Genomic DNA, 16,525 nt, shown 5'->3' with positions numbered 1-16,525 from the left:
TAAGTTGATAGCTTCATTGTGAATATTCCATTTGACATCGTATTTGTAATATTAACTTTTTCTTGTAACCAAAGACTTAACTGTTGAGCAAAATGGAACACTTTTGTATTTTGATGTACAAAGTCCTTTTACATTTTTATGATTCGACATTTTTCTAGACCATAGAGTGAAAAGTATTTACCCTCTTAAGGCAAATAATTCCTAGGCAGTGAGGGGAGAACAGATTTTATATCTGTGATTGTGCTTCTTAATATTTAGATTACTTAGCACTAGATTAATATTTAGAATATTTAGTGCCAAACAGTTATCACAGTAAAAACCATAGTGACCAAATCATTTAAAGGCCCTTTCACTTCTCTGTGTTGACTTTAAAATCGCTGCTTCTGATGTTTGTTTGTATTGGCTGCATGCAGTGTCAGGAGTTTGAGTAGCATACATGTTCCGAGACTTCACAAAGAGGTAGATCTTGTTATAGGGGACTGTGTATAATCACAGAAAACCTGTAGTGACCCCATTCATCCCTATTCCTGGATATTTCAGGAAGTCTACTCAGTTCAGATACTCAGTATCTCCAATCCCAAAACATTTTAGGGTTACTATTTTTGCTTAATTCAATTTAATTTTTTTATATGTGGTTCAAAAATCAAGAAGTTAATTAGTGCATAGTGAAAAGGTATCTTCCTACTCATATTCTCCCATCTACCCAGGTCCTATCTCTAGGTTTCATTGGCCTTCTATGTATCTTTCCAGAATCTCTTTATGCATGTACAGGCAAAATATATATTATTTGCCCCCCCTTTTAACTGCACACTGTTTTTTACCTGCTTTTTTCTTCTTCTATCAAAAAACAGTATATCTCATGGAGACTTCCCTCAACAGTGTTTTATAGCTTCATAGTATTATTTTACAGATGTACCATAATTTCTTAATCAGACACTCTTGGCAGATGTTTTGGTCTGTTTCCAGTTTTTTGTTAATAACCTTGCACAGTATGTCCGTGTGAAAATACATTCTAGAGCCAGTCTAAAGTCTGTGCTACTGCTGTAAACAGAAAAACATTGTGATCAAGAGGTTTGGCTATAATTGGTTCAGTTATTGTCCTTTATTCTGAGCTGGCCCTTAAGTTTTTGGAGAATAAGAGAGAAATGCTCTTTTTAAACCTAGGAGGTCAGGAAAACTGTATCTATTTGGCCTTTTAAGTGGAGAATTCTTCTGCATACTACTGCCCTGCAGAAATTTAGAGGCACCCTTAACTTTTTCTTCCTCCTCCTACCGTAACCAGTCCAGGCAGTCACCAAGTGCTTCTTTCATCCTGTTACCATTTGTGTCTGACCCTTTTTCATTCTCACTTCACCGTCTTATCCAGCCTGCTATTCACACCAGGAATTTTCTGCACTCCTAATACTGATTAACTAGAGCACAGGTTGATAATGGCTGCTGTTTATCACATACCTACTGTGTACCAGGCACTGTGCTGCTTTTCATGTACTGACCGTTGCTGTCTTCACAGCTACTCTCTGAGGTGATGGTACTATTTCCATTTCACAAATAAAGAAATCGAGGCACAGAGATCATATATCTAAGAGGTGGAGTCAAACAGCTATGAGATGGTCTCAGTTCTTAAAAAGTTAATGACCTAATTAGGAGAAGGAGGAAACCATTCCTTCAAACTGGAAATGCTACACTAGTCTAGAGAAGAAAGAGTGGACAGAAAAATGGAGATTTTTTTTTTTACAGACGAGAGAGGGTTGTAGGATATAGTTAAATGAGATTAGTTGTAATATCAGAAGGACTGAGTTTGCACAGTTGGCAAGTGCTGTCAGCCAAACAAGCATTGAACTATTGCATCAGATTCATTTGGAAAGCTTTAAAAATATTGTTGGTTCCTGACCCCACCCCTGAGCTGCTCCTGAATTAGATGATGTGAGGCGGGGCCTTAAGAAACTGTGGTGTTGTTATCGACACAGGCTATTCTGATGGGCAGGTAGGCCAGGGAACCACTGGCTAAAGAAGGAAGAAGGTATGGGTTGACTAGAGCAGAGGATGCCTTTTCTGAGAAATGGTAAGAGGTGATGTTGATGAGTAGGGCCAGGCTGAAGCGTTCAGAGTTGAAGTGGAAGCCAGTGGAGAGTGAGTCCCTGGGTTAGTCAGCCGAGATGTGTTAAGAATGGTGTTTTAAGCAGACTTTTTTGGCAGCAGTATGCAGGAAGGAAAGGCTGCAATAGGAACCAACCTAGGAGACAGTTATGAGGAACTGGGAGTCATATTGCCACTATAAGAGTCTTAAAACAGAGGGGGCATTTTGTTAAGGTTGCTTTGTCTAGAAATAGGCATTAGTAAATTTGTGATCTGAGGTTTAACTTTCCAAAGCTTCATCATCTTACTTGTGAAGAGTATCCAAAAGCAAGGGACCCATTTTCCAAATTGAATAACCTAAGAATTGGCATTGGGCTTACACTTCTGTTCTATACACTTAATCTACCTTTCTACTTCTGAGAGGGCACTATAAGAAGTGATCATGTATAGAAGGCACAGTTATCTTTCTTTGACTACCTTTAAGTAATTAGTTTTACCTAACAGCTAGTTATAAGTTTGTCAAAAATCCTTTTAAAATCGGTATTTTCCAATTTTACTACCCAGAGGAGTAATAATTTTCAGGGTCTGTCAGAGATTATGACATAGCAAAGAGGTTAAGAGCACAGTCTTTGGAATGAGACCACTGTATTTAAATTCCAGCTTTGCCACATGCCAACTATATGACATTGGGACTTGACCCCCACTTTTTCCCAGTTTCCTCATTATAAAATGAAGATATGATAGTACCTACCATAAGATAAGATTGTTAAGGAAATCCCTGGTTGTCCAATGGTTAGGACTCAGCACTTTCACTGCAGTGGCCGGGGTTCAATCCTTTGTCAGGAATCAAGATCCCACAAGCCTCCAGGTGAGACCAAAGGGAGGAAAAAGACTGTTAAAAGGGATTAAGAGAGATAATGCCAGGTTCAAAGCAACCACTCAACTTTTAGCTGTTATTTAGTAATAAAAATAATAGATAATATTTTCTTTTTTAAAAAAAAAATCACTCTTGGGGCAGCTTAAAGGACAGAATTAGAGGAGGCAAGAGGTATGGGGAGGTCAGTAAAGGGGCCATTGCGAGAGACCAGATAAGAAATGATGGTAGCTTGAGCAAGTGTGGGTGTGGAGCTAAAAGCGGAGAGATTTGAGTGATATTTAGGAAGTAAATATCACTTTACAGAAACTTCATGATGGGTTAGAGGGTCATTGAGAGAACAAAAGGTGTTTTTGTAGATTTCTGGCCTAGGCAGCTGGATGGATGGAAACCTAATTTGGAAGGGCATGAGGATGGCGCAGGGGAGAGGTTCATGGTTTAGTTTGGGATATTGAGTATGTTAAGTACAAGGTGGGATTCAGGTACATTTTTCAGAAGCAGTGACTCTAATGTTCACCACAGTTTAGGCACTGTTGATGTGAAGATTTTAAAAAAATAGAGAACTACTGATGTAGATAGATAGTTGGATACTGGGTTTGAAATTCAGGGGAGTTGAATATAAACTTAAGTGTGGTCTGTATACAGAAGGTAAGTGAAGCCACAGGTGAGGATGATAGTGTGTAGAGAAAGGAACCTAAAACTGACCATGAGGAATTACAAAATGTAAAAGCCAGGAAGAGGAAAATGAGCATGTAAAGGAGTGGCTAAATGTTAAGAAGAAAATCTGGCAGTGGTAATGGCACAGAAGACGAAGGAAGAAAGTGTTTTAAGGAGAGCATGGTCTTGGAAAATGAGGACTAGAATTACCCATTAGGCTTAGTAGCCTGGAGCTGTCACTGGTGACCTTTTGAAGAGTTGTTTGAATATTGATGGGGGTGGATGCCAACCTGAGAAGTGAATGGGAGGTAGTGAAGTGTAGATGAAAATATAGACCACTTGCAAGAGGTTAGCTTTGATAAGTGGACAGAGAAGGAGGTTGAGAGAGGGACATTTTTTTTTTAAATATGAGAGAAACGTGTTCGTGTTTAAGTGATTATGGGATGGCTGCAATGGAGAAGAGGGTGTTGAATACACAAGAGAGAGGATAATGGATAGATTTCTCCAAGAATGATGGGATCCAAAGCCTAAGTGGAGAAATCGGGTTTTAGTTATGAAGGGAGGCATGTATAATAGGAGGGAACCAGGAAAGAAATGGATATGGATATAGAGGGGGGAAAATACTGATTCACTGTGTGATAAGCATTGCAAATTGGTGACCCCCAAGTACGATGTTACTTGTTTCTGGGGAAGTGATTGGGTTGGAACAGGGACTAGGTTCCTGTCCAGTCTACTCTTGGAATAGCTCAGTTCTTTGCTTGACTTTGTCCTCGTTGGCCTCAGCAATGCCACCTGGGCCCTGGACCCATGGACCTCAGTGTAATGCATTATGCATCTGCTTAGTTTCAGAATCTTATCTGGATTTCTTTTACTTTTTCTTGAGGCAGTGAGACCAAAACCAGACAGGATATTTAAATCTAATCTTCTAGAATTTTCATTTTTCACACTTTGAGTTTTCTAATGTACATTTCATTTATTAGAAATTTGCTAAGTTTGTACCATGAACCAGGCACTGTGCTACGTACTTGTTATTCTCAAATAAATATTTAAGATATGGCTCCTTTGAGGAGCTGGAAAGACTGATACCTATGCAGATACCTGACTTTTTTCTCTTGATAAATGCATAGATTTTATAATATCTAGATCTGAATCCAAATTCTTTTTGCAGACAAGAAGGCCAAATTAATATCTATTTGTTTGAGAATGTCATAAAGGGATATTAATTCATATATTATACCTGGATGTCCCCCTTTTCTTAAGCTGTATTATTTTTTCATGCTACTTCTGCAATTAAAACACATAATCCACTCCCCGCTAGAGTGTCTTCACTGTATATCAGGTGGTTTTAACCTGGGTTCTGCAGATCTCAGTATATCTGTGGATTGGTGGCTTTGGGGGTCCATGAATCTTCTGCAGTTATATGCAGAAATGTTGAATGTGTATACATGGATTCTTATAGTGGAAAGAGTGCTTTTTATCACATTCTCAAAGGATTCTATTGCCCCAAAATATTAAGAACTACTATACTATTAAAAATCTTTATTTAATAGGCTCTGGCTTATGACTGTTTTATACCATTTACTATTTAGATTTTCTCACAGGAGGAAAGGGAAATTGAAGCTATAATATTTAATAATCTTAAAATTACTAATAAAATTTTTATATTAATATAATTTTGAAGTTATTTAAATATTAGAATTTGTTTTTACATGTATCTGACAATATTATAATTATTCTGCAGTTTTTGTTGCAAATACATTTTCTGTTTGTCTTTAGTACCAGGACCCTCTAGTGATAATGGCATCAGTATTACCATGATCTTGATGGCCTGGATGATTATTGCAGTGATCTTGTTTTTATTGAGACCTCCTAATCTAAGAGGATCCAACCTAACTGGAAAACCAACCAGTCCTCATAATGTAAGTGTTGTGGATTAGAAATGGGGGGGTGGGATGGGACAATGGGTGTGGCCTAGGAAAGGGGAGGAGTTCGTTTTGAATTAAATATCTGAATTAGCAAAAGGAAGATTTAGCTCACGGAGTAAGTTCTTCCTATGTAGTCCTAGTAAATCCTGAAACCCCAAACGGCTTAGTCTTTGTGGAGTTACAAATAGAGAGAAGTACAGACCAGTAGCCCCCAAATCATGTTAAAATAAATTCCAATCTTTACTCACATGAGAAACATAAAAAATGATCCAGTTTGTGAAAAATGATCCAGTTTGTAGTAATCCACAGCAGTATTTCTCAAATCTCAGTCCTCCAATACCCAGTTCTTTCCCCCTCACTGTTGATCCCTTGCCTCTCATGCTTCCAGCTCCCTAAATTCTCTTATTAGCTACAGTTCAAATGTCCCTACACACATTCTTTTTTTTTTAAGAGCTTTTATTGAGATATAGTTAACATACAATAAACTGCATATATTTACAGTGTACTCTTTGGTATCCCAATCTCCCAGTTCATTCCCCACCAACCCTCCTGGCTTTCCCCACTTGGTGTCCATATTTTTGTTCTCTACATCTGTGTCTCTATTTCCACCCTGCAAACTGGTTGATCTGTACCATTTTTCTATAGTCCACGTATATGTGTTAATATACGATACTTGTTTTTCTCTGACTCACTTCACTCTGTATGACAGTCTCTAGGTCCATCCATGTCTCTACAAATGTCCCAGTTTCATTGCTTTTTACAGCTGAGTAATATTCCATTGTATATATGTACCACATCTTCTTTATCCATTCATCTGTTGATGGACATTTCGGTTGCTTCCATGTCCTGCCTATTGTAAATAGTGCTGCAATGAACATTGGAGTGCATGTGTCTTTTTGAATTATGGTGTTCTCTGGGTATATGCCCAGGAGTGGGATTGCTGGATCATATGGTGACTCTATTTTTAGTTTTTCGAGGAACCTCCATTCTGTTCTCCATACTGGCTGTATCAATTTACATTCCCATCGGCGGTGCTAGAGGGTTCCCTTTTCTCCACACCCTCTCCAGCATTTACTGTTTGTTGATTTTTCTGATGATGCCCATTCTCACCAGTGTGAGGTGATATCTCACTGTAGTTTTGATTTGCATTTCTCTTATAATTAGTGATGTTGAGCAGCTTTTCATGTGCCTCTTGGCCATCCGTATGTCTTCTTTGGAGAAATGCCTGTTTAGGTCTTCTGCCCGTTTTGTGATTGGGTTGTTTGTTTTTTTGATATTGAGCTGCATGAACTGTTTATATATTTTGGAGATTAATCCTTTGTCTGTTGATTCGTTTGCAAATATTTTCTCCCATTCTGAGAGTTGTCTTTTCGTCTCACTTATAGTTTCCTTTGCTGTGCAGAAGCTTTGAAGTTTCATGAGGTCCCACTTACTTATTTTTGTTTTTATTTCCATTACTCTAGGGGTGGATCAAAAAAGATATTGCTGTGATTTCTGTCGAAGAGTGTTCTTCCTATGTTTTCCTCTAGGAGTTTTATAGTGTCTGGCCTTACATTTAGGTCTTTAATCCATTTTAAGTTTATTTTTGTGTATGGTGTTCGGGGGTGTTCTAATCTCATTCTTTTCCATGTAGCTGTCCAGTTTTCCCAGCACTGCTTATTGAAGAGGCTGCCTTTTCTCCATGGTATATGCTTGCCTCCTTTGTCATAGATTAGTTGACCGTAGTTTATCTCTGGGCTTTCTATCCTGTTCCATTGATCTATATTTCTGTTTCTGTGCCAGTACCATGCTGTCTTGATCACTGTAGCCTTGTAGTATAGCCTGAAGTCAGGAAGCCTGATTCCACCAACCCTGTGTTTTCTTCTCAAGATCGCTTTGGCTAGTTGGGGTCTTTTGCATTTCCATACAAATCGTAAAATTTCTTGTTCTAGTTCTGCCTACACACACATTCTTCATTTTCTCCCCTTCTGTCCTAGCTGTCAAATACAACTTGAAACACTGAGCCTATCTGGCTAAACCTGTTTTCCCATCCTATTTCTCTCAAATTCATTCTTCCAGTTCTGCATCACAGTAGGTCAACTGAGCTGGCAAAAGGAGAGGTAGGAATCATTCATATTTATATAAATCTTGATAGTCATGATTACAGCTATTTTTGGAGCCTAAATGAAAAATATGATAATGTGACCCATCTGGGAGTTTTTGATACTGTCTTTAATAGAGCTTCCATTAAAGGATTCCTTTAATCATTTTCAGAACCATTGTTTATATTTTTTTCTTTCCCGTTTGATTTGGATATTATCTCTTTAAAAATATGTCCATGATGGATTCACTTGTTGAACACCAAATTATCCCACTAATTCCCTTCTCCAACCTAAAATAATTGCTTCTTTCCTCCAATCCTGTGTTGTTATTATTAAAAACAAGTTTGGTTTGGGGGGGGGGGTTTGTTTTTGTTTTTTTGTTTTGGCTGTGCTTGTGTCTTCCTTGCAGTGCAGGCTCCAGAGCACACAGGCTAAGTAAGTCCCTAAAAAGAAGTTCGGTTATAGACCAATTGCTTATATAGGAGAAGGCAAGTGTGCAATGTTAATTGGTCAGTGCTTTGGGTTTTTCTAGAATTAGAACATTTATGTATGTAGCATGCTGACTGTAGTTAAGAAAGAAGACGTCATTAGCACTGTATAAAATGCCTTAAATTTGTTTTGGGGTTTTCTTGGAGAGAAGGGTATCCATAAAACAGCTTGTATATTGTCTTGATAATGTGCTTTCCCCTTAGCCTTTTTTCTTACTTTCTGTGTACAGTTTTAATTACTTTCATATCAAAGAGGAACAGCCTCAACATTTGGAACTAAAGAAACCCAACTTAATTAGAAGCCATTTAAAAGTGACAGAAATGCAAGATTACAGTCCCCTGAACCTTAGTTCATTGTAGACCAGCAGTTCTAGGAATACTAGTCCCACAGCTCTAGGAATAAGCAAGAAAACCCATTGACTAATTCCAAGTGGCAAAATTGATTATCCTCATATAGCATGTCAGAGTAAATAAATTGAATCTTCCTGAAGATTCCTGAAAGCTCTGCTCTTTGTTTTACAGTTCAGATGCTTTCTATTACAAGTAACAAAAATCAGTTCAGCCTGGTTTAAGTAATTGGCTTTATTGGTAAAAAATCCAGAGGTAGGGTCAGTGTTTAGAAGGTTTAACAGTGTCATCAAAGACCCAGTTTCTTTCCTCAGACCATTAGCTTTATTCCAAAGTGGATCCCTTTCTGGTCCTTGTAGTGCGGTTGCCAGTAGCAACTGGTGCCGCATACTTCCTCACTGGTTGACGGTTCTGTAGTTCACTGTGATTGAGCTGTACTCAGTCACCTTAGCAAGAGGGATGAGACTACCTTGACTGGTTTAAATATCACCTCTGGAGCTTTCAGGGAGAGCACTTTCACCTATGTCAATATCACTGTTAGGAAATTTTCCTTTCTTCCATACTACAGGGAAGAAAGAGACAAACACTGGGTGAATCACAGTGTTAATCTAGTGCCCCCTTGTGCAAAAAACATATGAGAAGCCTAAATAAGTATGATTTGAGATGGGAAGGTGAGGGGCATTTGCTGCTCAATTCTTACTGTATGTGTTAGATTGGTTGTACTGGGGGATTTAAGAAGTCAATTTCATAATCTCTCTCTCTAATGCCAGGGACAGGATCCACCAGCCCCACCTGTGGACTAACTTTGTGGACATGGGAAGTGAAAATAGTTAACACCTTGCACGACCAAATGAACGAAGATGACCAGAGTACTCTTAACCCCATTAGAAGTGTTTTTTCTTTTGCCTCTGCAATATGGGATGGTATTGTTTTCATGAGCTTCTAAAAACTTCACTTGCAAGCTTATTTTTGCTTCCTGTGTTATCACCTTTCTTATATTTGAGTAAATGATAAATTAAAAAGTTACATGGGACTTTTTTTGGTTATCCTAAACTTAAACATTCCATTCATTCTGTTTGTAATTGTGATCATAATTTTTGTGATAATTCCTGGCCTGACTGAAGGAAATTTGAGATCTCTACATTTAAATATTTTAAATAGTTTTGATGGGTTTAAAAACATTTTATAAGGTATTTATAAAGTTATTTGGGGTTATCTGAGATTGTATGAAAGAAAATTAGAACCACACTGTATTTACACTTACCTTGGTAGTTTATTTGTGGGTGGCAGTTTTCTATAGTTCTTGGGACTGTGACAGCCTTTGGAATATTTTACAAGTTACAGCTGAAATCTGTATCATCCACTACAACTGGTTTATGTGGCTAAGAAAAAAGGAGGAAAGCAGAAAAGAAGTAATTGTTTACTAAGTTTTCATTCCCATAAAACAAGTCTAATAAGATGATTGAACTTGGTGTACCCCCAAAAAAATAATAAAAAAAAAAAACAAGTCTAATATTAAGAAAACTTGAACATGATTTAAGTACGGTAGATGATTTGCAGTCCATTCTATGAAATTTGTAAGCCACTGTACACTAGCCTTACACAGTTCATGAAAGGAGGAAAAAATTTAATTCTTTCTGCCTTTGTATACTCTATACATTAATAATTTAAGCTATAATTTATTTTTAAAATGGGTGCCTCTCAGGAAGCTGCTTTTCTGTTGTAAAACTTCCCTAAGTGAAACTGTCTTAAAGCTGTATTGGGGGCCTGTTTGGGACATTTGAATGCTATTTACTTACTCTATTTTTGAAGAAAAAATTTTGAGTCTTATCTTTCTAACTTTAAAAAATATTTAATGAATTCTTGATTTACTCCAAGGGAAAAGGAGGAAAATGAGAAACAATCAGGATCTTTTCCACAACTCCTGTTTCATTCTTGTTTGGTAATAGGATGGATTGGGGTGGGGAGGAGCATTAATATCAGTAAAATTTTGAAATGTATAAAAATGTAAAGGATTGCATTGTTGGTTTTTTTTTTTTTTCAGTTTGATAGAAAATGAATACAAATGGCATAAAAAAAAGTCTGCATGACCTGTGTGGTTATGGAATTTTTTCCTAGCAAGTATTTGCAGATGATTTATGGGGGCTAGAAGATATTTTGCTATCAATGTAAGATTTTCCCCCTAGGTCAGTTTAGCTTTTCACGGTATAGATCTGAGAAATTACTTGTATGAATTGAATAAACTTCTCTATATCATTGTACTGTTTAATAGAGTCTCTGATGCAATTATGTGACACTCGTAGGTATTTCTTCCCCTTTATTATGATTATATTCTAGGCCATAAACACTGTAAGGGCTCCATTTCATTATATGATCTGATATTGACTGCTTGCATTCCTCCTATACATCTTAGCTTTGTGCTCAACTTCTTGAAATAATATAACCTACTTTTAATTACTTGTGTTAATTGAGGGGTATCATAACATAGGTAAGTCATATCCTGGATAAATGAACACCATAGATTTAAGGGTTTTTCTCTCAGTGTGGCCTAATGGAATCCTTCCCAGCTACAGCTCTCAAAACATTTAAAGCAGAAAGAGGCAGGAATGGCCTAAGATGGAGTTAAATCCCTATAAGCATTCTTTTTCTGCCCTTACCCCTGAACTTTGAAGGCTAGCACATATATCCTAATAGTCTGCTCTCTAAGCTGGTAGAAAGCTGGTCTCTGGATGAGATACTGATATGTTCACTGAATCTGTGGCTCACAAATCATTAAGAATTGACTTTGGTTGAAGAAGAGGCTATGACGTGGAAACAGGATGTCTGTTGTTAGCTAGAGACCTGTAAATCTGGGTTCTTATTCCTCGTTCTTCATTTCTGTCACATATAGTTAATTGACATTACATTAGAATACTAACCTTTTCCTGTATGGACCGTCTGTTTAATTAGTAACAAAAGTTCTTAGTGAAGTATTTAGTCTTGTTTTTTTGCTTGTAAAATTTCTCTGCACTCCTGACAAAGACAGTATGCAGTAGCACATAAAGTATTTCTATTAACCTAACTAGTAATTTATATTATTCTTTAATTCCTAAAGCTTCTACATGTGGCCTTTTTATTGAGCACACGCTTACTCATTACTTGGCTTGCAAACATTCACCTGAACTGTGGCTGCAATCATTTTTAAATAATCTGGAAAAAAGAAAAAGCTTCCCATTTGAATCACTTTTGGCTCTTAAACATTCCACAAATGCCATTAAGAGTTTATTTTGTTTTAGAGTTATTTAATGTCTTTTATGCAAAGTAATTTTTTTTTGCTTTCCACATGGAAAAAGTTAACATTGGAACTGTGTATAATAAAAGATTTTATCATGTATCTATCCCAAGCACTAGTCCATGGTCAGTAAGTCATATTTTAAACTACTTGGAGAAAGTTTCAGAAGTAACTATTGAATACAGCTCTTCCATGGTTACTTTTAGTGTCTTTGTGGTATGCGATGTTATAGTGTTTGTAGAATTATCTATATCTTACATTTTCAAAGGAACCTCAGAAGTTTCTCACCCTGAATCAAAGTCTGTCACTCTAAATGAATATGTGCTAAAATTTGACCAGCTCAATTTAAGACACAAAACAGCAACTTGAAGGAGAAATGGAGAGAGAGTTTAAATTAATGGGTTAAATTTTGTTATTGCAGTAGTAGGTTTAGTCTTATTAACATTATAATATTTCTAAATGAAAAGTAATATGTATTTGTTACCATGTCTGATGATTACTTTCTTAAAAGCAAAAGTGGTCATGTTATGTACCAAATGTTAATTGCTGTTTTTAAATGTTTAAATCATGCCAAACAAATCATGTCTGTGCCATCCAGGGTTTATTGTAATCTTTTACTGAGTACTTGGATTGGGATAAAGGGCTTGTACTATGCACTTTTTATTAATGAATAAATAGAAAACGTTAGTAACACTCAGTGTTTTCTGTTTGGCTTTTGTGGGAAGAGAAGCGAGCATCTTTTGCTTACTAAAATGTTAATAACATCCTTTATTAAACAGTTTCTTTGTAAGATTTTTTTACCCCTAACTAAATATTCCTAAGAGCAAACTCTGAGTTACAAGAAGAATATTTATGTAATAGCAGTATGGGGCCAGTATTCAGAAGTAAGGATTCTAAGTATCTCTAGGAAATTAGGTTGCAATTACATTTCTTTTGTTATTTTTTTTTATTTCTTCCTATAAAAATGTTCGATGGACATTTGCTTTGAGGGTATAATATCCAGTAGTGTTAATTATTTGATCAGACATGTTACCCAAAAGGAACTAGACTTGTAACTGTACTGAAAACATACAAAAGTGAAAGTTTACTTTTGCTCTATGACCTAGAATGCATCCAGATACTAAAGATCAGGGGCTTCCCTGGTGATCCAGTGGATAAGACACCAGCCTCCCAATGTGGGGGGCCCGGGTTTGATCTCTGGTCAGGGAACTAGATCCCACATGTGTGCCACAACTAAGAGTTTGCAAGCCACAACTAACAAGCCTGCATGTCGCAACTAAACATGCCTCAACGAAGATCCCACGTGCTGCAATTAAGACCCGGTGCAACCAAAATAAATATTTTTTAAAAGATAATTAATAACCATACAGATAAAAATGGTAGAGTTTTTCTGACATCATTATGTCAGTGTCTGTGTGATACTTAATTGTTAAAATAGCAAAATTTGTGGAATATATAACTTCCTGGAGATAGTTAGTGATTTCAGTCTAAAGTTTGTCACTATATGTCAGTGGATATCTGAGTCCCCAGCAAAACTGTTTTCATTAAATGGCTCTGCAATACTAGTTTTCCTCCCAGAAAATGGAATTCTAATAAAAATTTTTTGATCCCTGCCATTTCACCTGATAGTTTTCTCAACTCAATCTCAATTTATAGAATTGGTTCCCCCCCCCAGCACCAAATGGTCCATAAACACCAACCATGATTATCTCCTGTGCTTAGATTTTTAAAAACGAGTTATCAATGTGATCTTTCCTCAAATTGATTACATTTGTTCAATAAACATTTCAACAAGTGTTTATATTTACTGCTTAACTGTTTATGCTTTAAAATGGGTGTTATTCAGGACTCGATTGTAGAAGCCACTTTAAACTATCAGATACTCAATTGAGATGTTTGTTGATAGGCTGGACGGAGATGTCTGGAGGCAGGGAGTATGTAGGGGTGCAGAACAGTATGTGTAGTTTTAAGAATAAAGTGATTTTCATTATCAAGTAAGACATTCCTTTATACAAAATTCTGCTTATTTCTAGGAAATTTAGAAATGAGAAAAGAATTATGTACAATCCCTGCAGTGTCAGAGGTCTGACCTCTTAAATATATGGTTCTACACCCTACACTACTCATAAGCTTATACATGCAGGCTGTGTCTTGATAATTAAAGGATTTAAATTGCATTGTTTCTATTCACTTTGAAAAACTGAGCAGAATTAAAGAACATAAATATCACATAGCCGACTCAGCACTGTGGGAAAATACCTGTTGTTTTTAAAGAAATGTATCTATTATATAGTCATTAATTCAGTGCCAAAGGAAGAGATGCTTTTATTAATACATACAAAAGGCATTACAGACCCTAGACTGAATGCAGCTTTCCCTGACAAATTAGTAAACTAATTAGTAAACTAATTAGTATGTAAACAAATTAGTAAACTAATTAGTAAACTAATTAGTATGTAAACAAATTTTGGAAGTCTGGATCTCTTAAAGGGGATTCCTTACAATTAATCCAGCAAGTACAATTTTGTGGTTAAAACATACAGAACAGGGACTTTCCTGGTGGTTAAGACTTCCCCTTCCAGTGCAGGGGGTGCGGGTTCCATCCCTGGTCAGAGAGCTAGGATCCCACATGCTTTAGGGCCAAACAACCAAAATAAAACAAGCAATGTTGTAACAAATTCAGTAAAGATTTCAAAAATTGTCCACATCAAAAACCTTAAAAAAAAAAAAAACCATACAGAACAGATGTAAACCTGACACCAGAGCCACCCTAACAAATGGATTAAGATTTATGTCCTTGTAAATGTTCTTAGACTTCATTTGTATCTAACAACCTTTTCTTAAAGACTAGATTTTACTCTTTTTTATCTCACATTGCAGCTTTGTCAACATCCTCTTACCTTCCCAGAATTTCACTAACAAAATGCCTGTTGAGAGTTGGAAGTGTCAAGCTTCAAACGTGATTCTGTTAACCAGAACTAAATCAGAAAATAGAGGGCTTAAAGAAATCTCTGGGCTAAATAAAGTAATATTGAAAATTACAGTTTCTCCATTAAAGAATGACTGGGGCTTAATAATTTTCTCCCTCCACAACATGTAAGGAATTTATTCATTATGTCACAATATTTTGAGAACTTGGAGTCACATAGATAGACATAAATTGGCAACAGTGAAGGTTGAATAACTTGTGCCCTCTTATATTAATAGTTTCTGATGCCAGTCTCTGAAAGCATCAGTGATATTCAGAGGGTGTTTCTGTTGAAGAAAGACACCTAACATTTATCTTCTTTATCACATATTTTCATTGTTCTCAAACTTCTATTTTCATTGTAGCAATCTCATGTACCATAAAAATATTTAGTATTGTCGATAGTGTTTAGACTTGGGGGAAAATGCTAAGTAAGCTAGCTTGGTGTGAGCCAGGCATGGTAAACAACTTATTCAGATTTTTTAGTTTTTCTCACAACTGAAAAAATATGCCAGAAGCCAAAGTGTATAGCGATAGCTTGTACAGATCCTCAAACTTTCTGGTTTGGGGGCCCCAATGAGGTTTTGTTTATATAGGTTCTATCTATTCAGTACATACTATGTCCAAAATTAAAACTGAGAACACTTAAAATTATTAAGTATTTTAAAACAACAGTACACCCAATACATGTTAAAATATTGTTGATGAAAATAACCATTTTCTTCAGTGAAAATTTAAAGAAAAGAGAGGTGCTGTTTTACAATTTTGCAAATCTCTTTAATGACTGGCTTAATAGAAGAAAGCTGGGTTATCATTTCTACTTCTGCATTCAATCTGTTGCAATAAATTGCCTTCTTATGAAACTATATATGTTAGTTTTTAGCAACTGAAAGACTAATGGCTTTTTAAGCAGCCTATGCCTTGACTAAGGAACACAAGCTATGTGGCCCTTGGGCAGCCTACTTAATTCAGAGCATCACTTTCCTTGTTTATTTATCAGATATGATAGTGCTTTACACCAGGCTGAAGTGAGAAATGAAATGTGTGTAAAAATGCTTTGTAAAGCCTTCAATATTGTTATGTAAGGGCTTTCACCATCCCAACACACACACACACACACACACACACACACACACACACACACACCCCTCTTCCTTTTTAAAAGCTTTGTATGGAAACTTTGGGTTTCAGACACTTCCATTGAATTTCCATTGGAAGGAATTCACCCTACTAGGACTAAATAATGACATCTTTAGGAATATGGCATGTGAAAAACATTATTAAACATTAAATATTAAAATATTAAATAGAAAAAAAATTAAATAGAATATCACAGTTTCCAATCAGTAGTTTAAAATCCTTGGATGGTAAACTGGAAAGCAAATAAATTTTGACTAATAAGTGAAAAAATCCATTGCGCGAAAAGCTAAAGAGCAAACGGAACGATAGTTCTCAACTTTGGCTGCACACCGCGTTCACCAGCAGAGTGTTAAAAGCACTGATGCCTTGTTCCCACACCTCAGAGATTCTAATTAGTATGAAGTTTTGCCTAAGCATCTACAGGTGATTCTAATGGCAGCTAGGTGAGAACCACTGACCATAAAGAATGTTAAACCTTGTGTTTAGTTCTAGAGATGAAAAACAAAAGTGAAAATTAATCATTTCCTTCATACTAATTGATTTCTATGTATGGGCAGAGAATTCACCTAAACCCTGAATTCTACTGCAGTAGAATTGTATTTTATAGTGATATTTAACAGTTTTTTCCTGATGCCTAAAAATAATGCTTTTTTATTTTGTCAATGTCTTTTTTTCATGGGGGTGATGAAGGGAGATG

The 16,525-nt window shown here is 36.3% G+C and overlaps 1 protein-coding gene across 1 annotated transcript in view; it reads left to right on the top strand.

Annotated features, from left to right (window-relative positions):
- Nucleotides 1-12,499, top strand: part of SMIM14 (small integral membrane protein 14) — a 55,880-nt gene extending 43,381 nt beyond the window's left edge. The window contains exons 4-5 of the mRNA XM_057727929.1: nt 5,384-5,526; nt 9,220-12,499. Of these exons, the coding sequence (XP_057583912.1) occupies nt 5,384-5,526; nt 9,220-9,252 (176 nt within the window). The 3' untranslated portion in view covers nt 9,253-12,499. The remainder of the gene's footprint in view (nt 1-5,383; nt 5,527-9,219) is intronic.
- The last annotated feature ends 4,026 nt before the right edge of the window (nt 12,500-16,525 follow it).

Source organism: Hippopotamus amphibius, chromosome 3 (genome assembly GCF_030028045.1).
Source record: "Hippopotamus amphibius kiboko isolate mHipAmp2 chromosome 3, mHipAmp2.hap2, whole genome shotgun sequence".
Lineage (NCBI taxonomy): Eukaryota > Metazoa > Chordata > Mammalia > Artiodactyla > Hippopotamidae > Hippopotamus > Hippopotamus amphibius.
The sequence above is the reverse complement of the archived record's forward strand: the minus strand, read 5'-3'. Positions and strand labels throughout refer to the sequence as shown.